Genomic DNA, 24422 nt, shown 5'->3' on the forward strand with positions numbered 1-24422 from the left:
GAGTTTATATCACTGTAAAAATAAATACCCTTCTTAATAGTTTTGTTAACAAAAACAACTTATTTGACCAAATGATGACCATTTGAATCAAATTCTTTTATGATGAGTTTAGTAATTGGTGTCAACATGTTTCCTCATTTAATATATTTGTTTCTTTCAAAGGCACTGGAGCCTGCAGACAGGAAGTCGTTGGTGAATGTAACCAGGTGGTTCAATACCTGTGTGAATCAGCCACAGTTTCTGAAGGTATTGGGTAAAATCTCACTATGTGAGAAAATGCTGCCCGTGACCCCCAAACCCAGTGCTCCTTCCAATGTCACAGTAACTGCTGCTACTGATGCTGCTAAACCAGAAAGTGCGCCTGCTAATGGTAAGAATCTGGATGTACAGTTGAAGTCAGAATTATTAACCCCCCTTTGAATTTTCTTTTCATTTTTAAATATTTCCCAAATGATGTTTAACAGAGCAAGGAAGTTTTCACAGTATGTCTGATAATATTTTTTCTTCTGGAGAAAGTCTTGTTTGTTTTATTTTCGGCTAGAATAAAAGCAGTTTTTAATTTTTAAAAAACATTTTAAGTTCAAAATTATTAGCCCTTTTAAGCTATATATTTTTTTCTATAACCTATAGAACAAACCATTATTATACAATAACTTGCCTAATTACCCTAACCTGCCTAGTTAACCTAATTAACCTAATTAAGCCTTTCAATGTCACTTTAAGCTGTATAGAAGTGTCTTGAAAAATATCTCTCTGTGTCATCATGGCAAAGATAAAAAAAGTTATTAGTAATGGGTTATTAAAACTATTATGTTTAGAAATGTGTTGAAAAAAATCTCTCCGTTAAACAGAAATTGGGGAAAAAATAAAGCGGGGGGGCTAATAATTCTGACTTCAGCTGTATATGAATTTTAACATTTTAAATGTGTTTTACGAACATCAGCTTATATGCTCTTGTCACTTTAGATAGATCAGGCCTGTTTCCTGTTGGTCTTGTTATTCCTAGGTCCTCCTAAGACAGAAGCTCAACTGAAAAAAGAGGCCAAGAAGCGAGAAAAGATGGAGAAGTTTCAGCAGAAGAAAGACATGGAGGAGAAGAAGAAGATGCAGCCTCAGACTGAGGTAGAGTGATCATTTTAGCATCCTCTTCTCTTATTGACACTGAGATAAACAGACAGCTGAACTTCTTCTTCAACAGAAAAAGGCCAAACCAGAGAAGAAGGAACTGGGTGTGATCACCTACAATGTCTCCACGCCACCTGGAGAGAAAAAAGGTGGGCATTTGCTTCTGTTACTGTCATCATATTTTATAATGTTATTTAAAGATATTTTACATGTTTTATTTTCTATTTCAGCAGCATATTGTCAGGCACTGTGTAGTTACTTGTGTGTCTTTCCATATGGGTTTCAGATGTCCTGAGTCCTCTGCCTGATTCCTACAGTCCTCAGTATGTGGAAGCGGCATGGTACTCCTGGTGGGAGAAACAAGGATTCTTCAAGCCTGAATATGGGGTACGATCAGAAAATGTTTTTTTAATAAAATGATTATTTATTTATTTAGCACAGATGTATTAAAAATGTGTTTTATATTATCTTTATATATATATATATTAATTCACTATTCAAAAATCTGAATTTTAATCTAATACTTTTGTAATAGTGAGAAATGTGGTATCTGAGGTATCTGAGAGCCACATCATCATATTAGAAAGATGGGTCATGTGACACTGAAGAAGGGAGTAATGCCTGCTGAAAAAATCTTGGAATCAAAGAAATAAACAATATTTTATAATATATTTCAAGAGTTCACACTTAGCTGATGATTGATAATAAAGCTTGTTTGGCATGCTGTCCCGGGAGAGAGCCCTGAGCTCATAAGATCCTCGAGCCCTTGGCTCCCCCCGTTGCAAGGCAGGAGGGGAGTTTGAGCTCGAGAACTCCTCTGCTGTAGTAGGTAATGAACAGATAGTGGTTGCTCTTAAGAGATAACTACTTACTAGAAGCATGTCTATAGTGTCGATTTGGATTAGTCAATTAACTTAAGTTGCATGTTTTTGGACGGTGGGAGGAAACCGGGCAACTCGGGGGAAACCCATGTGAGCACGGGAAGAAAATGCAAACTCCGCACAGACACGTCTGCTGGTTTGGTAAAGCCTGGAACCAGAGACATTCTTGCTGTGAGGCAACAGTGCTAAGCACTGGGCCACTGTGTCACCCATCTAGGAAGAAGGAGGAGTAGGGGTGGAAGGGGGATTCTTCAAAACGAAGATAGCGGTGGAATGTAACCCAGGGTATTTGTAGTAGCTTAGGAGTCGTCTGAATAGCAATCATAAGCACGTTTTTATAAACGCAAAGCAATTATTTTATAAATAAACTTAGTAGCGCAGTAGGTAGTGCGGTCGCTTCACAGCAAGAAGGTCACTGGTTCGAGCCTCGGCTGGGTCAGTTGACGTTTCTGTGTGGAGTTTGCATGTTCTCCCTGCATTTGCGTGGGTTCCTCCGGGTGCTCCGGTTTCCCCCACAGTCCATAGACATGCGGTACAGGTGAATTGGGAAGGCTAAATTGTCCGTACTGTATGAGTGTGAGTGAGTATGTATGAATGTTTCCCAGAGATGGGTTGCAGCTGGAAGGGCATCTGCTGCGTAAAACATGTACTGGATAAGTTGCCGATTCATTCCGCTGTGGTGACCCTGGATTAATAGAGGGACTAAGCCGAAAAGAAAATGAATGAATGAATGTAGAAGATATGGACGTAGTATGCGTGACGTCACGCTCAAGTGAAGCTACAAGTGGGCGTGGCCAACCAGCGCCATTTTGTTCACAGGTCATTGCTCCAACCAGGGGTAACGAAATAAGGGCAAAGAGGCAGAGCATGTGAACGGAGCTACAGACGGCTGCTAGCATTCTGCTTAGACAGGCTTTTCTTTTGGAGAAACGCTTAATACTTAATTACCTGTGACTCGTTTGTGTTCTGACCACATGTGCTTGGTTGTACACTAAATCAATTAAGTGTTTAGTCTTTAAAAAACACTGTAGTAATACATTGAGCCACTAAAGATTGTTCTTATGATGTTTTTCTACAGGAGGAAAATGCGGAATACGTCCAAACACTTAAAGTAAAGTCTGTGTTAGTAAATTCAAGGCTATTTAGGAAATCCAAGCATAACACTGTATGACAACGCTTCAGATGACTGTTCTAGAGCCTACAGCTAATCAATCTGTCAGATTCTGGAATGCATTCAAGTTCTAAAGAAAAATATAAATGTTAAATGACATTTATAGAGATGACATATAAGTATATAATTTCACTCACCTGGGAAATGGAGGCCACGTGAATGGTTTGTGAGCACAATTAAGTGCACACAGCATGCCATTTTATTTGCTAATTGTAAGAAATAATTCCAAAAGGCAACTGACTGTGTAAAGCCACATAAAACAAACAAAAATACGATGTAAATGCTGAGTTCAGTGACTGAGACCAGCGAAACCTAGCTGTCACTCAAGTGACCACGCCCTTAATTATGCAGACTTAATATAACTTTCACCCCCCTCACAGTTGTCATGAAGGGTAATGGCTATATGAACCAAAATCGTTCTTTGTACCAGGCTGTAAACACCTTTTTTTCTGCTGTAAATTTGGCCATTTTAACAGTGGGCTCAATAGAAATCGGCTCTATTATGGAGCCAGGACTAGCAGAATTTCGATGAATTGTAGTTTCAGTTACTTCTGTATCTGCTTCACAAGAGAGAGTTGTTGCTTGGTTTTTACAATATTTTTTTTAATGTATTCTTGGTCAGCACGAGTAAATAAATCTTACCAACTCTTTTTGTTGAATGATTATAACAAATTCTATTTCTCTTGTTTATTCACCAGAGGAATAATCTAAGTGAGCCAAACCCGCGTGGAGTGTTCATGATGTGTATCCCTCCACCCAATGTGACTGGATCCCTCCACCTTGGTCATGCCTTGACCAATGCTATTCAGGACTGCTTGACGAGATGGTAACCAGACACAGCTGTGATCATTTAACTGTAATAAATATTAGTTAGGGGTGGCATAGTGCATAGCTGTCACCTCACAGCAAGAAGCTTGCTGGTTCGAGGCTCAGCTGCGCCATTTGGCATTTCTGTGAGTTTGCATGTTCTCCCGGTGTTGGCGTGGGTTTTCTCCAGGTGCTCTGGTTTCCCCCACAAGTCCAAAGACATGTGGTATAGGTGAATTGGGTAAGCTAAATTGTCCGTAGTGTATGAGTGTTTCCCAGTGATAGGTTGCAGTTGGAAGGGCATCCGCTGAATATGCTGAATAGGTTGGAGGTTCATTCCGCTGTGGCGACCCCTAATTAATAAAGGGTCTAAGCCGAAAAGAAAATGAATGAATGAATTAATGAAATATTAGTAAGTATTTATTTAGTAAAATAAACATCATGTTATTAAATGCATTTTAAAGTCACAAAAATATTCTTTGTGGCTGATTGTTTATATACATATGACATCCAAAATTATGTTAATAAGTTTTGACATCATGCTTCAGAATTAAGATGTGTGTAATAATTGGTTTGCTTCGGGGTGATGATGCAGGCACAGGATGCGAGGAGAGACAACGCTGTGGAATCCCGGCTGTGATCACGCTGGCATCGCCACACAGGTGGTGGTGGAGAAGAAACTCATGAGAGAGCGGAAGATGACCAGACACGATCTTGGGCGAGAGAACTTCATCCAGGAGGTCTGGAAGTGGAAGAACGAGTAAGTGTTGAGGAGAATTGTGGATAATTTGAGGATTGTTCTTTATCTGCGGCTATGTAAAGGTGTTTCTCTTTATTTTGATAATGAACAGAAAGGGAGATCGCATCTATCACCAGCTGAAGAAGCTGGGCTCATCTCTGGACTGGGACAGAGCTTGTTTTACCATGGATGACGTGAGTATAGCGGACTTAACCTCAACATTTCTTAATATAGTTTAGGGTTGGCTTTTAAATTGATAGCTACACCTGTAGAATTTTCCCTAATGAAAGCATAATTTGTTTGATAAATGTTTGTGTGTATAATGTTAAAGTTTTAAAGCAGGCCTAAAAAGCTACACTTTTGCTCTATTTTCTTATTATTTTTATCCTGTAAAAAGATACACATTAATAAAAAAGTATACTTGGCATAGATTAATCGCAAAATTTATTTTGATATAGTATACAGTATGTGTGAGAATAATAAATATTTATTATGCATATCTGATATATAAACCAGAACTGCACAAAACAGTACATACCGTAGATATTTCAGTGTACAGTAGTCAACATTGTATAATCAAGTGGATCAAGCCTTCCAATTTCAAAACTATTCAACAACCCCCATTCCTGTCAATTTTGAAAAAAAGTTTTTGATCTACTTCAAATGTTGACTATATATATGCATATTCATTTTATAGCTAAATATAAATAAAAAAAATTTCAAACATATACATGCATGCATATGTATTTATGTATACACATTATAAATAGACACTGTACACACAAATATGTTATGACAAAACAAACTTTTATTTTGGATGCGATTAGTCAAGAATAATTTTGCCCAACACTAAAAAAAATAAAGTTACAAATGGTTTTACCTAGTGCTGCTCGATTATGGGGAATAATCAAAATCACGATTATTTTGGTCATAATTGTAATCACGATTATTCAAAACTATATACAGTTGAAGTCAAACTTATTCCCCCTCCTGTGAATATTTTTTCCTTTACAAAAATTTCCCAAATGATGTTTTACAGCAAGGAATTTTTCACAGTATTTCCTATAATATTTTTTCTTCTGAAGAAAGTCTTATTTCTTGTATTTTGGCTACAATAAAAGCAGGTTTAACTATTTTGAAACCTATTTTAAGATCAATATTATTAATTAAAGCAATACATTTTTCTTGTCTGCAGAAGAAACTACTGTTATACAATGACTTGCCTAATGACCCTAGTTAAGCCTTTAAATTGCACTTCAAACTAAGTGCTTGTATCTTAAAAAATATTTAGTAAAATATTATTTAGTCATCATAGCAAACACAAAAGAAATCAGTTATTAGAAATGAGTTATAAAATCTATTGTGTTTAGAAATGGGTTGAAAAAAATCTTCTTTCCGTTAAACAAGAATTGGGGGAAAATATAAAGGGCAGCTAATAATTCAGGAAGGTTAATAATTCTGACTTCAACTGTATATATATATATATATATATATATATATATATATATATATATATATATATATATATATATATATATATATATATATATATATATATATATATATATATATATATATATAGTTACTTTCCTCTCTGTAAATAAGGAAAGCAAAATTAATACAATAGAATAAAAATATGAAAAAAAAGTGTGCTTTACGCATCTCTACTGTAAGAAATTTTTTTTTATAAAGCTTTATATATTTATTATAGCTAAAAGTCCTACAGTCAAGAGCAGTGAGTAATTTTGTCCATTTGTTGTTTGATTAATAATGATAAAAACAGTTGGCAGCAGGAATATTGCGCGCTGTCACTTTAAGAGCAGTACGGTTCTGATTTATGGTTTCTCTTTCACATGTCTTTTAATTCTCAACTCGTTTGTTTATTACATAAATGAGGATTAATATGAATAATCGCTATACACTGTGTTTTGACACAAATTTGCATGTATTTGACCATTAAAGCGCTCACATTAAGATGACTTTAGATGTGTGTGCTCTGCTCGTCGAGTGCACACACACAACAGCATGCGATCTCTTTCGCGCTTTTAAAAACATGAATGATTCGAATGTACATCAATGAAAGATGCAGATATCGTGCTGCAAAAGTTACATTACAGTACATGCTTTTGGTCATTTTCATGTGGAACTGAGCTTTGCAGAGCAACAAATGTGTACAACTGGAAAGAGGGCGGTATATGATGCAACATTCGTTTTAATGTTTTTTTCATAATCGTTAGAAGCCAAAATCGAAACTGAATTTTGATTAATTGCACAGCCCGTTTTGCCTGTGATCGTGATGATAAAATACAAAATATGTTGAATTGCCGTGTTTAATTTTAATCAAATTAAAATCCAAAATGTTTTAATACAGATTTTTATTATTTAGTTATTGTTTTACGGAAAATAACTATGTAAATTGTGTCCTCAGTGTCAGGGAATAACACCTATTTTGTCATTTGATATTGCCTGTTAGATCAGGCAAGAACAGCATTTCTCAGTTAATATACTCAATATACTTTAATGCTTTTATTAATATTTATTTTGTCAGTATAAATATTATACCTCAGATCTCTAAAAAATATTCATCCGGTTGATGTGTTTGTCATTTTCTGACAGCAAAAGAGTAATTGAAATCAACAGTGACTGCCTGGATTGTACAACATTCACTAAGGATCTGCCTTAGTATCTGCATAAACAAAATAGAGATTTGGCATTGACTTAATGAATGTAAACTAATATGAAAGATGTTTTTGTTAAAATTAAATTTTGTCCTTATCGCCCAGCACAGAGTATTAATAAATCCACCAAGATCTTAAATGATATCTAGAGGTTCTGATTGTTTTGAACAAGCTTTGGACGTGTATGTGCATGCAAGTGTCATTATTTAATAATGAAAAGTCTATTAATAATCATGTAAAATATCGTCTGTTTGCAGAAACTGTCATTTGCGGTTCAGGAGGCGTTTATACGCATGCATGAGGAGGGAGTGATCTACAGGAGCAAGAGACTCGTCAACTGGTCCTGCACACTCAACTCTGCCATCTCTGACATAGAGGTACATTCATATCTAAATAAATAGATAGATAATGTACAATCCACTAGCTTATTGTCACTCACTCCTAACTAAGATAAACATGGAAAATCACAGGATTGTTAAATTGTGTCCTACTATGCTTTTTACGCTAACAGCTTCCTTTTCTCTGTAATGTTGCTGTTTTGCATGATCACTCAAGTTGTAGTGTTTAGTTATGTTAACTGTGTGCTTTTGACAACTATGAAATTTTAAGGTTGATGCATATAGGTTGTTTACAATCATGTGGTTCTGTTGGTCGCGCATAATTCAGATGGAGGGCAGGAATAAAAAACTGAATGGGAAACATAAGGGGAAGTTTGTATTTTTGCGATTTATACCATATTTCAAAGGAGTTATAAATATAAAATAAGCACAAATGTTGGGCATGATCCTGGGCATGATATCACGAAGTGGGCCGAGTTTTCTATCGAGGTGGTGGATTCTGTATAAACGTTACATGAAAACTACTATGGTAAATACTATAGTGTTTGGAAGCATACTATAGATAATTACTTGAAATTATACTGCACATCTTGATGTTCACGTTACAGTTGTTGATTCTTATATAATATTTATAGGTGCTGTCAAACGAATTATCGCATTAAAAAAGTTTGTACACATGGATTTATTGAATAAATGTTTGTTACATGCTGCCTTTCTGTTTTTCAGCCAGTTTCTTGAACTTTCTTCCCTTTATGAGCAAAAACTTTGGGAAGTCTACAAAAGCTGTTAAGCATTTATCATTTTGGCCGATTTTAAACAACATAAAACAGAAACATTTTGTTGTTCTGATAGCGATTCCTACGTAGAAGAATTACTTCCTGCCCTCCATCTGAATTTGGCACGTCATCAATGACATCATGTGATAACAACCTATAGAATGTAGTTTGTCTAATGACATGCCTTTTTGTTGTGGTTTAAACATTTCAAATTTAAAAATAAAAAGTTATTTTTTAGACTGATATGGATATAAACTATGCTCCAGTGTAATAATGATAATACACAGCACTTAAAAACGGCTAACTTCGGTCAGTATAACCAACATGACCACTAGCTTGCACAGGGAGTGTACCCTGCAACCATGGAGATGTTTTCGGGAGACGATTTAGATCTGATTTCAGGCTCTGCCTAATATCATTGTGCCTGCTGCAGCTATTTAATGGCAGCAGAGTTCCTTTATTATTATGCCAGTTTGAAAGTATAGTTCTCAGCCATGTGAGCCTAGAAAACAGCAACTTTTTTATTTCCATTCAGTTTTAGTACACTATGTAACTGCAGAAGAGTCAAGGTTTAATAGGAAAATTATCAAACTCTTTTCTGAGTCATTTTGAGTGAGATGTTAATGGACTAATTTGATTTATGCTAAGCTAAGCTAAAAGAGCTCCTGCCAGACCCAGAGTTTTTTAATGTATTCAAAAATAATAAATCTCAACTGTTTAACTGTAGAGAGCTTTTTTTGAAGAGGAGTTTTAAACTCTCTTGTCTTTAAACTGACAAGGCTTTAAAAAGCATGCATATTTTTTGTTTGTTGTGTAACCAAAGTACAAGCTGTAAAGGCAATTCCCTCTTCTGGAAAGGGGGGAGGAGGAGCAGTAGCTAATTCATATTTAAGAACAGGCAAACTGAAATGGTGCTTTTGGAGCTAGAAATGGGAATACGCGTATGGTATAATAAATTATACATGGGATATTTTGAGGCTGAAATCTCACTGACACATTCTGAGGACACTTGAGATGTTCATCTTATAAAAATGGACTTCATTAAAAGACCCCTATATGCACTGTGGCGTTACTCAGGAACAGTGTCCATCAATTTTATGACAGTTTATGTAAAAGGTAAGCTGATGACTGAAATGACATCTTTACTAACAGTCTCAGGGTTTGAGGTCACATAGCAAGCTTTGTGTTTCAGGTCGATAAAAAGGAGCTGACGGGGCGAACTCTTCTTCCTGTGCCGGGTTATAAAGACAAGGTTGAGTTTGGAGTGCTGGTGTCTTTTTCATACAAGATCGAAGGATCAGGTGAGAGTTAAGCGTCAAGAAAAGAGGCCAGATAGACTAATGACTTTTTAAAACAAAATATATATATTTATATATTTTTCTCACAGATGAGGAGGTGATAGTGGCCACCACTCGTATTGAGACCATGCTTGGAGACACAGCAGTGGCAGTTCACCCGGAAGACTCCAGATATAAGGTAAAGCCAGAGTTTTCTCTTCAGGGATGGTCTGAATGTATTAAAATAGGACTAGGTGAGTTGGACTCAATAATCTTACCATATGTTTGGTATTACAAAGCATATTGGATATCTAAAGTTCATCTACAGAAGCCCAAGTCCATGGGCGGTCTGGGTTTACCAATATTTAGACAATATTATTGGGCTGCCAACGTCAGGGCTCTAATGTACTGGGAACAGGGGGTTTCCAGTGGCCGGACCCTTGAGGCTCCCTTATGGGTTCAGATCAAGACAGGTCTGGCTGCTGGAATCGCACTGCCAGCCCTGCTATTTGCAAAACCAGACAAGCCCATGGTCTCAAATAAATTAAGTATAGTACTGAAAAACTTGATTAGAATTTTTAACCAAGTAAGGAAAGTCTTGTCCATACCAGAGACCTCTGTGTACACACCAATATGCAATAATCATTCTTTTTTCCCCCCACAGTTTGATAGAACATTTTTTGTTTGGAAGGAGAAAGGTTTATGTTCCATAAAGGACTTTTATGTTGAAGAGAGATTTGCATCATTCAGTCAGCTGAGAGAAAAGTTTAATTTACCCCATTCACATTTTTTTCGTTACTTGCAAGTAAGGCACTATGTGAAATCTAAAATTAGTAATTTTGAATGTATCCCTGATAAACATGTGTTTTTTTGATGTCTTCTTGAACCCTCCCCAGTCCATTCATCTTATTTCAAATTTTGTTGGGTTGTTTGAAACCTTTGCCTCAACTTCTAATGAGTAATTTAAACTGGCTTGGGAGGATGAACTTGGAACTGAGATATCAGAGGAACTATGGGATAAGTGCCTGACTGCAGTACGGTCCTGTTCAGTAAACAGTAGGCATTAGTTAATACAGTTCAAAGTTATGCATCGCTTGCACTACACCAAAACCAAATTACACAAAATTTTCCTCTCTATTTCACCTATGTGTGACAAGTGTCAAATTACAGAGGACACCACAGCTCATGCATTTTGGTTTTGCCCAACTTTGTATAATTTTTGGACAAATATTTTTGATTTATAATCAAAGGCCTATAATATTTCACTCCAACCGGACACAGAGCTTGCTGTTTTTGGTGTTTCAGAACACTCCCTCACACTTGCAAAACATCTACAACAAGCCCTTACTCTAGGCATGACTGTGGCCAAGCGGCTAATACTAAAAAACTGGAAATCTCCTTTTCGAACCTGGATGTTACTACGTAACACATTTTCGGTTTCATGAATCACACCCAACAGCAGCGCAGTGCGAGTTTAGGTTTGTTTACATGAAAATAGGTCATTCGACCAGCTCCAAAGAGAAGTGCTTGAATTTAGGGAAGAACACACGTCTCTGTGATTTAGTTAAAAGCCAGATGAAACAACTTTGACATTTATAACGGCACTGACAAACAGGAGAAGCACTGTGCCATTAACTGCACTAATGTTTTGTGGCAGGATTGGGAGATATGTGTGCACGCATACAGATACTGTAATATAATTCATTTCCTCATTTAACACATTTAGTAAATATTGACTTATGTAATAGTTTCATATAAATACAAATTTAGGTTAGTGTTTTTCATATAATTATTATAGAAACAATTGGAATATCTAACCAATTCCATGCGTGTTCAATACAAAAACGTCAGGAGAGGCTTTTTTTCAATGTTAAAAAAATGAGTAATTTATTAGATACAAGTGAATATTTCGAGGACAGAGCTCTGGGCTACATTACCCCAATGCAATACAAGAATTACATTCAGGAGGTTCACAACTAACTTGCAGACTCCAGCATATATACACAACTGATATAAACAGGTGAAGTTTTGGTGTAATGTCACTTACCAGTCATTCTGCAGTCCTTTGGCTGTTGCACACAAACATACTTCCTCTTTCTGCAACCCTTCTCTGCACACCAGAACTGAACAGTTAAGTGTCCTTCAAAATATTTCACAACGTCTACAAGCGTCAAGCTCCTTGTGACATGTCTAGACATCATATTAGACAGAAGTCTGGAGCAAGGCCCCCGCACTATATTTATTCTTATTTTGCTATTTCCCTAGCTATTTTGCAAGTTCCTTCTAAGAGGCATGCGACACAGTAAGAAAGAAGTAGTATGTTTGGTTAATATATGGTATCATACAAAAGAAAAAAATTTGATTAATCTGTTGTTAGTCTAAACATTTTTTCTCATAAAACATAAACACACAAACGTAATTAATAAAAATAAATTCCTTTACTTCAACACTAGTTACATTTCGACATGGTAACGACACGCTCTGCGCATGGTTTTACCTATTATTATGATTATCTACATGTAAAATATTATGATGGCATGTTTAATTGTTTATTTTATTAAAGTGTTTAAATATAGTGTTGACGATATTAGATGCCTTGCTGATCATAAATTTACATCAGCTTCATGTCATCAAAGTCAAGGAACAAAAACCTGTGTTCTGTGCATGCTTTGTAAAGGAAAAAGACTGTAAAAAGATATTAAGTAATATATCAATGCCATTTAATTATTATTATTTTTGACTTTATCAATCTTTTTTGATATCTTCATTTGGTTGCTTGTTGAACTGCATTTATAAGTGTGGCATATGCACAAAACGGGGGGCCGAAATGTGCGTATGCCACTTTCCAGTCAAAAGTTGTGATTGTGAAAAAAAACTTGACGAGAGAAAGTGTGCAGCAACTATGTAAGTAAACTTCAAGTAAACATATTTAACTTATATTTTGTCTTAATTGAACCACTTTAAATCATCTTATTATTATTATTATCATCCATCCATGATTATCATTCACTTTTAGGAAGGTTTAAAAATCAGACCCCTGGCATCTTTCACTTAGGAGCAAATAAAATATCTTTAAATCTAAAATAAATTTTGCAGTTATTGTGATGTCTGTTGATAACAACTGATATGAAAAAATGTGAATATAATATAATATAATATAATATAATATGATATAATATGATATAATATAATATAAGATGATATAATATAATATAATATAATATAATATAATATAATATAATATAATATAATATAATATAATATGATATAATATAATATAATATAATATAATATAATATAATATAATATAATATAATTTTATATATATTTCCCTATCCAAAATTGAGAAATCCTGGATGGCTTACATTATTTGATATTTTCTGTCCAGCATCTCAAAGGGAAGATGGTCATTCACCCGTTCTGTGACAGAAAGATGCCCATTGTGTTTGATGACTTTGTGGATATGAACTTCGGAACAGGTAACACATGTTAAAGGGACAGATAATCTTTTAAACTGGCATCCTCTGGGTCTGGTTTACAGTTTAGTGTTTTTGTAAAGGTGCTGTGAAGATCACTCCTGCTCATGATCATAATGATTACGAGGTGGGAGAAAGACACAAGCTGCCCTTCATCAACATCCTGGATGAAAACGGCTTCCTCATCAACGTTCCTCCTCCTTTCCTGGTAGGCAAACACACGCTGTGACTTATTTCATCATTTACATCAGGGCTGCACATTATTGGAAAAATCTGACATTGCGATATTATGTTTTGTTGCGATATATATTGCAATATGAATACAATTTCACCAGATGGATTGAATAGCATTATTTCTGAAAAAAAATCATTTATTTAGATTGGCTAGGTTCATTTTGCAAGGTGTGAATCATTTATATAAAATAAAATAAAAATAGCAAGAATGATTACAATAGAGCAAAGTAAAAAGTCAAATAAACAGTTCTTGATGGTTTTCCAGAGAGTCAAACAGTATTCAGAGACAGAAATTGAATAATGAAATGTAAAATAGCACTGTATAGTCTTCATTTTATTAATAAATCAGGTAAAGTTTTCTTCATTGAAGTTACCAATGTTTTACGTTATTGTGCCTGAATACTTTACACTCTCTTGAAATGCCTTTAAAACACATGCAGATGATAGTTTCACTTTGATATGGTTAAAAGTCACAATGACTCCACAAATCTGATTTATTCTGAATTGTTAATCGACTATAATCCCAACTTCACGTTGCATATCCTGCGATATGACTTGCAGACACACACACACACGACGATATATTGTGCAGCCCTAATTTACACCAGGTATTTTAGACTTGTGACTAAAATGACTGCAGGTTGATTAAATAATCCTCATTTCTCTGCTGTTTTAGGGGATGAAGCGCTTTGAGGCGAGAACGGCCGTGCTTCAGGCTCTCAAAGACAGAGGCCAGTTTAAGGAGGTCAAAGACAATCCCATGGTGGTGCCCGTCTGCAGGTCTGACTACCACTTCACACTTTCAGCCATTTGTAAACTGGAAAATCATTGGTCTGGTCTGATAGGATTGGAGAAATCAGTGAAAAACATGATAATAGTCACTGACAGCTGATACAAAGCCACTTGACAAAGACATTGTGTTTGACAGATTGTGGTGTATAAAGTGACAACCAAACATAACATAGGCTGCATTTACACTGCATGGTTCAAGTGACTCTGTTCCGATTATTTTTATTTATTTTTTTCTCCTATGTGGCACAGATCAGATATGGCCCATGTACGTGTAAGCAGGAAAAAAATCACATGGATTCCAATCACATGGATGCTCAAATCAGATTCAGGCCTTGTTCATATGTGGAAATTTATGCGATATGAATTGGATCCGTGCCCTCGTGTCTGCAGTATAAGCAAGTCGATTCACCTGTCAATGCGAGTCACGCATCATTAAAAACCACAGTGAATGACGTCCACACTGACGCTTTCATTTCAGAACAGACTTCAGCAGAGTCCCAAACCTTAGGCCTAAATCTCATACACGAGGGCTAAAAAAGCCTTTATACTGTCATGTAGCACAAGTATTTAAGCATGTTAACGAGAGAGCGCAATATCCGCCATGTAAACAATATAAACTAACATAAAACTATTGCATACATCACAAGCATAACTCTCGCCATGGACATTACATTATGCCTACTGGTTTAAACAGGCCTAGATTAAAAGAAGATGGCCAAATGAGAACTTTTCTGTCATAAACTTTAGTAAAATAGCTTGTCAAAAAAAATTAAACCCTGTGAACACATTAAATACAGGAACGGAGAAAAGAGCGCTCTTTTATTATCAGCTGTCAGTCAGCTCTAATTTTTATTTATTTATTTCTCCTTGGTCATTGGGCCTTTGTAAATACAGACAATCGGTTTCGAGTCACTTTTAAAAGATCATATAAGCTGGTCATCAAAAAAATTGGATACAGTCATAAAATCGGAATTGACCATCAAGATCTGCAGTGTAAATGCAGCCTTAGTGTATCATCAGATATAAACTAAGACTATCCAGTGCCTCCTTGTGGAATACCAAAGGAAATACCAGATCCCCAACTGAATGCATGCAAGAAAATGCAAAAATAACATTTAGGTTTTTTTTGTGTCAGTCTTGTGCTCACCAATGCTGCAGTTACTTAATCAGAAATGCAGTAAGAGCTGTAATATTGTTAAATATTGTGAAAGATTAAAATAAACCTCTCTTCAACTTTAAAATGTAATTTATTCATGTGATCACAAAGCTGATTTTTCAGCAGTTATTGCTCCAGTCCTCATATAGATTGTCCTGTAGATTTCAACAGGAATGACACAGAGTTTGAGAAGAAAGTTTGTTCAATTCTTACTGAATTTATTTCTCGATTGGTCATGATTTCAGTTGATTTGTAATGCTGTCCAGTAACTAACTAAACTTTATTTGATCCATAAAATTTAGTTTAGAAAAAGTCGTAAAAAAAGGATTAAAAAAATTATAAGGTATATTTTGCAAAATGAATACAGAAAAAAACATTTCCACAAAAATTCTAACCAGTCTGTATTAACCACTAATAAGTTGTAGCTCATAATTTATTATGTACATATGTTAATATTTTGTTTTAATGAAATTTGTCTAATCAGGTTGTCTGCGGGGTCTTAAAGTATAAAAAATAAAAAGCTGATAAAGTTTGCCTTTAAGTTGCCAATTTTAGGGTGCTGTGTAGTTTATGAAATCGATAGAGTCCTGTTAGATTTAGCATCACATTGATTTTGATTTAGTCATGGGACGATAACCGGTTTCAAGGTTTACTGCGGTTTGGAAAAGTCAAGGTTTTAAAACCGCAATAATTTTCAGTTATACCGTCCTAAGGTATATGTAAGGTTTTTACATGTGTTGTTTTTAAATGTGTTGTAAAGAAATCTGTGTTTTTGAAACTAATGAAGAGAGCAGAAGTCAATGATTTAATTTAATAGGTGATAGGTTTACTGTTCCAAAATATTATAAATATTTCTTAATATAAAATGTATTTTGTTCAGTGTGGGAAGGCGTATTTTTTATTTTTTTTTACCCAGACATAAAAAAGAACTAGTAGAGCAGTAATCAGAATACCACGATACCGTGAAACCATTATATTTTTATCCAAGGTTATCATACCGTCAGAAACATATACCAGAAATCGAGCCCGCCCTGACAATTGGGTCCACCTAGGACCCTGGATGATCCTATTGGTTCACAGGAGTTGTAATAGGTATAGTTTTAGCGCCCGATTAAAGCGCCCACTTCACATATTTAAGGCCCAATCCCAATTCAGTTTTTTTTACCCCTTCCCCTTGACCCTTAAACCCGAGGGTGAAGGAGAAGGGCTTTAAAATTTACCCCTAAGAATTGGGACAGCATCTCATGCGTCATCAGACGATGGCGACTGCTTTAGTTATTCCAGTTTTGTTCTTTTTTGGTTTTTATCTTTAGGCAATCACTGAAGGTGTATATTATGTTATCATAATGATCTAATGTGGCAATAAGATTGTAACTATACTGCGCATTTACACAGTGTCCATATTCATCTATGTAAACACATAAAAAACAACATTAACATTATAGCAGACACTGTAAAAAGCCCATTCCCAGCCACTAGACATTACTGACAGGGTATTCCAGTGTCATCGAGTGTCAGAATGTTGTGGGACTGCGATACAGCAGTTATTATTAGGGACAATAGAGCGCGGAATTTAGCGGTTTTTATTTTAGCGTTTTTTTTTTTTAAAGCATGATGGTAAAACATGAACACTGTTATGAATGTATTAAAACATAAGCTTGTTTGTTGTAAAAATTCGTAATAATGACAAAAATAAATACAAATTTGTGGATCTCCTTACTTCCGGGTGCAGCGATCCTGCCATTGTAGCTGGTGTATTCTGGGAAATTTTCTTACCCCTTGGTTTCAAGAGTGGCCCTGAAAAATCTTTGTTCAAAGGGGTATTTAACCTTTCCCCTTAGCCCTACGCCTTCAAGCTGAAGAGAATTGGGACACCCCTACCCCTTCACGGGAACGCACAAAATGAGAGGTTGGGGTAAGGGGAAGGGCTAAGGGGTAGAATTGGGATTGGACCTAAGTGTATTTCTTTGGTTTGCCATACAAACAATTTTAAATGCTGCTACTTTTATCAAATGTAATTTATTAAAAAATAACCTTTAACAAACAATACTGGGAAAATATACATATGTGCGAAGTGATGCACTTGTATGAGTAGGCTGAATCAATGATGATAGTACTATAATACACATAACACAGACATAAGAGAGACATGCATACACACTTTTGTCAATAAAATTTCTTCCAAATATAGAAATGTCTATTTACATCCATCTATCCAATTTAGTCTAATATTCAGCAATTTGATGAGATATATTAAGTGTTTGCTCAGTACTTTATATTTATTGTGCACTTTTGTTTTGTAAAGAGGATTTACAAGGTATCGCGATAATAGTTTTTGATCAGGACCCCAATGGATCGTCTGCACTGATTGCCTAAGCAGACTCAATTGCAGGGAGGACTCGATTTCTCACCACACCGGCCCATGTCTAATTTGTTTACTGTAATAACTAAGGCAATGTCGTAATTTCATCAATCATCAGTCATCATCATCAGTCTAATAACGATGATTGGCTCCTGCACTTGAAGGTGGAGCTTCATTCACCATATTGACCTTACACTTTTCCCCATTCAAAACTGTACGAGTAATGTGTTTTCAGTATATAGTCATTGTCTATAGGGGCCACCTGCTGCATTAGCATTTTATTCACTATACTATATGTTTCTTACAATCAGTATTTAGTAAATATACTGCAAGTTAAAATATTATCAATGTTACCAGTTGAAACCTAAAGTGGTGATGAGGTCCTAACATGTATGGAGTCTTAAAAGAGGTCTTAAAAGGTCTTGAATTTCACCTTTTTGATTTCTGTATATACCCTGCTATTGTTGATGTTATAGATGTTTTTATCATGTTTATTTTATTAATAATTGCATGTATTGTAATAAATGTAATGTTGTAGTTTTTTAAATGTCTCTGACCTGATTTGGTGAGCCACTGAATAAATCTATGTAGAAATGTGCCCTGAATAGATGATTTTCCCCTATTGTAGCTGTTGCATTAAGTATCACATTTTTAAATATGTGTATTTGTGTTTCTCAGCCGTTCTAAAGACATCGTGGAGCCTCTGCTGAAGCCGCAGTGGTACGTGGACTGCAGAGAGATGGGAAAACAGGCTGCAGACGTGGTCCGAAATGGAGAGCTCAAGATCATCCCAGACCACCACCTTAAAACCTGGTTCAATTGGATGGACAACATCAGGTGACCCGTCCTAAGTCTTAGATCAGCTATGTTCTCTTGGGACTCTAAATCTTTTGTGCAGGGTAACACTTTCTGTTGTGTTTTAGAGACTGGTGCATCTCCCGGCAGCTGTGGTGGGGTCACCGAATACCAGCGTACTTCGTGACTGTGAATGACCCGGCAGTCAAACCAGGAGAGGTGAGCAGAAACACGCAGCCGAATGAAGGATGAGGTCTAAATTAGGGATGTCAGATTCCACAAGTTTAATTAATCGTTAATCTTATTAATGCAAGATGTCTATTTCGGCAGCACAGACTTGGCGGGATGTGTAAATGACACTTAAAACACAAGCATCTTCATCTGAAGGAAAACGTTATGTAAATAAAAGGCCTGTGGGATCAGAACAAGAATAAATGATTAATAATTAATGGTACAATTAAATGTAATGGCTAATATGCATGTCGATGGTGCCATCTCAGATATTAGAGAAAGATGTATATATATGTATCCCAGATGTACAGAGTATCAGAAAGTATTTTTGATTGAGTGTTATTTTCATCACAAATTTGCATTTAAATATTTTCATGCCCTCAATTACTGTCCGATTTCATAAATATTATGAAATTATTCTCTTGCTTTTTAATATTCATACGCAACTGTCTAAATTGCCACTCGATTAGGTGTAGAGCACTGCTTTTTAGTCAATATAAAGTATTTATTTTTATAATAAAAGCATACATTTTTATTTTATTTTTTCATCCAGAATTATGCAGAGTTCATGGTATTCCACAGTAAACCACTACTTAAAATTTTATGACTGGATTCTGCAATTCTGTCTCTTTTTTTCAGCATTAAGGCCTCTAAATATCCATGACATATTAAAGGCTTTTACCATTTAGCTGTTTGCCCACTTCTTTGCACTTTATGCATCTCACATGGATATAATGTAAATATTTATATATTACATAGGCCTGTTCATGTGGATGTGCCGGCTGCAGTAGGAGATCAATAAGAAAATGCCAATGTTAGCCTAATAGCATTGAAAGCCTACAGCCCACCCTGCAAATAGCAACCCAAAGCCATGCCTACTAAACACATGAACGCACACTAGACAACATCACTATAATACATCACGACATTCACCAGAGAGAAAACTTTAAAGTACATTTAGTAACGTAGTTACTTGTTAGTATTAATATAATACCAAACTTAAAACAAGAAGGTTGTTGATTGCCTGCCGTTCTGTCTGAACTGTGTCCATGAACGCACTGATGATGTGATAGTTTTTGCACAAACATGGTGTCCAGAGGTATGCATTTAGATATTTTGACAGGCAGGCAGGACAGCCAATCATAATGTTCGGACCGAACATTTTGATTGGACAATTTTTCTTTTGGACAAACTCCTTCCTTAGAATATTAAAATGCATATAAATACATTTGGACCACTTAATTTAATGATTGCTATTAGGATGTAAATAGACTTTATACCAGCATAATAAAAATAAAGACAATCTGAGCACTCCTAATCACCAACTGCACATTTGACTACTGGTAATGCCGTCCATAATGAAGGTGGTGCAGTTTAACATGCAACACAATAATTCTGACTGATAAACTGATGTCCCATTTTGTTTTTCTCCAATTATAGTAGTATAGAGTTTTTTAAACCAATGCATAGTCACTATATTTTACCTTTTACATTTGCTGTACATGTTTTGCATGCATCTCCAAACTGTCCATGTTAAAATTACCCTTGCTTAACCGTTGATAAGGTGCATCAATTTAAAGGCTTATGGAGAGCTAATCGGTCATTGATTAATTGTTGGCATCTCTAGTCTGGATACCCACACATATGGTGAGACTTGATTTGTTGTTGTGTGTGTTTAGGATATGGACGGACATTATTGGGTGAGCGGGAGGTCAGAGCAGGAAGCCAGAGACAAAGCTGCCAAACGCTTCAATGTCACTGCAGACAAAATCTCTCTGCGCCAGGGTGAGTCTTTCTCACATACACACACATTCCCATTACAACTGAGTCATTTTATCCTCCTGCTTTGTTCATGTCAGTGTTTGCCCTCTGGCGTCAATAAAGCATCTTTCTGTCTGTTTGTGTTTCAGATGAGGACGTGTTGGACACATGGTTCTCCTCGGGGATCTTCCCCTTATCCATCTTTGGCTGGCCCAATGAGGTCAGATAATAATACAACACACACACACACACACACACACACACACACACACACACACACACACACACACACACTATATCATTATATCAATATCAGATAAAAAAAAAGTGTTTTTAATTTAGAATATATTTTTACAATAACTTTTATACATAAATATAAATGTACAGAGTAAAGTTTACAATAAATTTGAATTGAATTATTTTTAAAAGCATTACTTAACTGACTTAACTGTGTTTTGCAGTGTTTATGTATTAACAATGGTCGGATGTATCATGTGCAGTATACTGTGTCATGATTTATTCTTTAATACAAGTTATTTTAGGATTACTGTATACATCTATATACATGTATGTATAATAAGTACTCAAATAGTAGGGACTGTATTTTTTACTGTATGTATGTATGTTTTTTTTATATGTAAAAATCTTGAATTCACGTACCTGCAGTAATGGTGTAATTTTGTACATTTTCTGTGTGTCAGTCTGAGGATCTGAGAGTCTTCTACCCAGGCACACTGTTAGAGACGGGCCATGATATCCTGTTCTTCTGGGTCGCTCGAATGGTCATGATGGGCCTCAAACTCACTGGAAAACTACCTTTCAAAGAGGTACGTGCTTATTTCTTGCCTATGTACGTGCTTATATATTATTTCTTTATATTTCCAGTGTGTCCATTGTAGCTTAAAAAATGTAAAAATTTATAAATCATTCATTCATTTTCTTTTCGGCTTAGTCGCTTTATTAGCCGGCAGCTAGCTCTCTGCAACTCTCACATGGTTGCCCACTGAAGTTAAGCAGGGCTGCGCCCGGTCAGTACCTGGATGGGAGACCACATGGGAAAGCTAGGTTGCTGCCGGAAGTGGTGTTAGTGAGGCCAGCAGGGGGCACCCAACCTGCGGTCTGTGTGGGTCCTAATGGCCCAGTATAGTGAAAGGGACTCTATACCAGTGAGCTTTCGGATGAGATGTTAAACCAAGGTCCTGACTATCTGTGGTCGTTAAAAATCCCAGGATGTCCTTTGTCCCCGGCATCCTGGACAAATTTGCCCATGGCCTCCTAACCCTCCTCATATCATAATTGGCTTCATCACTCTGTCTTCTCTACACCAATCAGGTGGTGTGTGTTGTGTGGTCTGGCGCAATATGGCTGCGATGCTGCACACTGGTGGTGGATGGAGATTCCCCCTATGTGTAAAGTGCTTTAAGTGCCCAGAAAAGCGCTATATAAATGTAAGGAATTATTATCATTGTTCTGGGGTCGCCACAGCAAAATGAACCACCAACTTATCCAGCATATGCTTTACGCAGCGGCTGCCCTTCCAGCTGCAACTCATCACTGGGAAACATCCATACACACTCCTTCACACACATACACTACGGCCAATTTAGCTTACCCAATTCACCTAAACCACATGTCTTTGGACTTGTGGGGGAAACCGGAGCACCTGCAGGAAAGCCAAGCAAACATGGGGAGAACATGCAAACTGTACACAGAAATGCTTACTTAGAAGCTGAGGCTCGAACCAGCGACCTTCTTGCTGTGAGGCGATTGTGCGCCACTGTGCTGCCCCAGTGATAAATCATTTAAGAGAAATTTAAGGCTCTTTAAAAGTATTAAAAAGTCTTGAATGCTATTTTACAAGTTATTAAATGTCGTATAATTTTTTTATTATCCAATGTATAGTTGTATGTAAATGTTTGTCTGAATTTAATCTGCGAAATGGATAAAATCCTACTAGATTTGACATCAAGCTGCTCTGTTTACTGCAGTAACCAAGGCAACACCGGTATTCCTGCTGTTCTATAGATGCCCCCTGCTGGAAGAGAGTCAATTAGTATTTATATTAAGTATTACTAGTACTGTTTGAGGTTAGTGCAGGGGTCATCAACGTAGCAGCATTTCACAAAAACTAATCGTTTTTAAATCATAATCAAAAATGATCTAATCTATCTTAAAGGGCCATGAACCCCCCCTCCCCTGTCTGAGCAGGGTTTTTTCACACCTCTAGTTTGAAAAAAGTCAGGAAAGTGAGTGAGTCCAGCTCTGTTTAGGTGGGAATGTCAAGTGGCGAAAGAGGACCTTTTCGGTTCGAGTTTGGTTCGAGCATGCGCTGATTTTCACAGAGGCAAAACAACACACAGACGCAGGGGAGACAGATGGTGTCTATGTTTGCATTGACATCAGTAATCAAATTATTTGCCAAATTATTAATTTGTCGACTTTAACTGCAGTTTGGCATTTTACTTTCATTCAGGAACATTTTATGCATGCCCCCGTGACAAACGAGATATAGGATGCGAGGAACTGCTGGAAGCATGTTGTTTTAATGCAATGTTTGATACCGCACGGTGAATAGAAGAAAAAAAAACTCTGCATTTCTCGGTACCTTAGAAGCACACAGTAAGCCGTGTGTGTATAGACTATCCTGTCACAAAATGTGGTGAAAATCCTACACAACGGTAATAGTTTGATTAAGGTCTTTACATGTTTACATTCGGAGAGCAGCACTTACAGCAGATCTATCAGTCCATAATATTGTAGTGATATTAACATAAATCATTTTGCCTAAGGTATGTCTTTAAAAACTGAAAGAGTACTGCTGATGATACTATCTAACTTTGCCATCTAAATAAACATAAACAAAGACCACTGATCGCTCACTTACCAAATCTGTAGAGACAGGACAATCAACACCAACTTTTTTTAAAAGAAGAGGAGTGACAAATCTGGATTTTACCATTTCCATATGCGAAAAGTTCTCAGGTAATAAATGTTACATATTTTTGTTGTGTGTCAGCAGACCACTGTAATCCACACGTGAGTCCAGCTGTGCTCTCATAGTGGGGAATTGAAAACAAAACTTCGTTGTGGCACATTTATAAATGCAACACTGATGACCCATGTCTCCAAACAATTCTTCCACTTGTTTTAATTATGGTTTGCCAATTTTCACTTTTTTGTGAAATATGTGTCCTGATAGTGTTTTTAGCAGCCTGGGACATATAAATGTCTGTCAAGGTGTCAACATAAAAAATGTGCTTTGGTGTTTCATGACCCTTTAAATCACTCTCTTCCCACACTAATGTAGGCATATGTTGAATCTTTGTGTGGATCACGATGAAAGTGCTTTTGTTAACTCACCATGTGATAGAGCAGAAAAAAATGTCAGATACTACTTTCATTTAGATTTTTTTTCTGGTTTCTAAAATTCACAATTTTAAAATACGGAATTGTCCAATTTATTATTAAAAAAAATTGCAGATTGCAATAGTTCTCATTCTTTGTTTCCACCCTTCCGAATTACTTAGTTAACACAAGCTAAGACTATTTAGTACTGCTTTCTTACATTCAGTATTTACTAAATATACTATAAGTTAAAATCTCACTAATCTTACCAGTTGAAACCTAAAGTTGTGATAAGGTCTTAAAATGTGTGGAAAGAGGCTTGAAAGGTATTCAATTTCATTCTCTGGTTCCCGTATATACCCTGATTTCATGCATGTATTTGTGTGGTTTCTGGAGCTTCTTGATTTAAAAGTGAAAGTTTACCACACTGTTGATCTTTTGCATTGAACACTTGTGTGTGTCGGTGTGTAAATCTGCT

General features: G+C 36.1%; 1 protein-coding gene across 1 annotated transcript in view; it reads left to right on the plus strand.

Moving 5' to 3' along the window:
* vars1 (valyl-tRNA synthetase 1) overlaps window positions 1-24422 on the plus strand; it is a 43391-nt gene that overhangs the window by 7713 nt on the left and 11256 nt on the right. The window contains exons 4-21 of the mRNA XM_056475195.1: window positions 163-370; window positions 1007-1122; window positions 1199-1274; window positions 1412-1512; window positions 3876-4003; window positions 4580-4744; window positions 4836-4917; window positions 7659-7778; window positions 9708-9816; window positions 9903-9991; window positions 13181-13271; window positions 13352-13476; window positions 14179-14282; window positions 18491-18649; window positions 18736-18826; window positions 20518-20623; window positions 20749-20819; window positions 21301-21426. Coding sequence (XP_056331170.1) covers window positions 163-370; window positions 1007-1122; window positions 1199-1274; window positions 1412-1512; window positions 3876-4003; window positions 4580-4744; window positions 4836-4917; window positions 7659-7778; window positions 9708-9816; window positions 9903-9991; window positions 13181-13271; window positions 13352-13476; window positions 14179-14282; window positions 18491-18649; window positions 18736-18826; window positions 20518-20623; window positions 20749-20819; window positions 21301-21426 — 2067 coding nt within the window. The remainder of the gene's footprint in view (window positions 1-162; window positions 371-1006; window positions 1123-1198; window positions 1275-1411; window positions 1513-3875; window positions 4004-4579; window positions 4745-4835; window positions 4918-7658; window positions 7779-9707; window positions 9817-9902; window positions 9992-13180; window positions 13272-13351; window positions 13477-14178; window positions 14283-18490; window positions 18650-18735; window positions 18827-20517; window positions 20624-20748; window positions 20820-21300; window positions 21427-24422) is intronic.

Source organism: Danio aesculapii, chromosome 16, assembly GCF_903798145.1.
Source record: "Danio aesculapii chromosome 16, fDanAes4.1, whole genome shotgun sequence".
In the NCBI taxonomy this organism is placed as follows: Eukaryota; Metazoa; Chordata; class Actinopteri; order Cypriniformes; family Danionidae; genus Danio; species Danio aesculapii.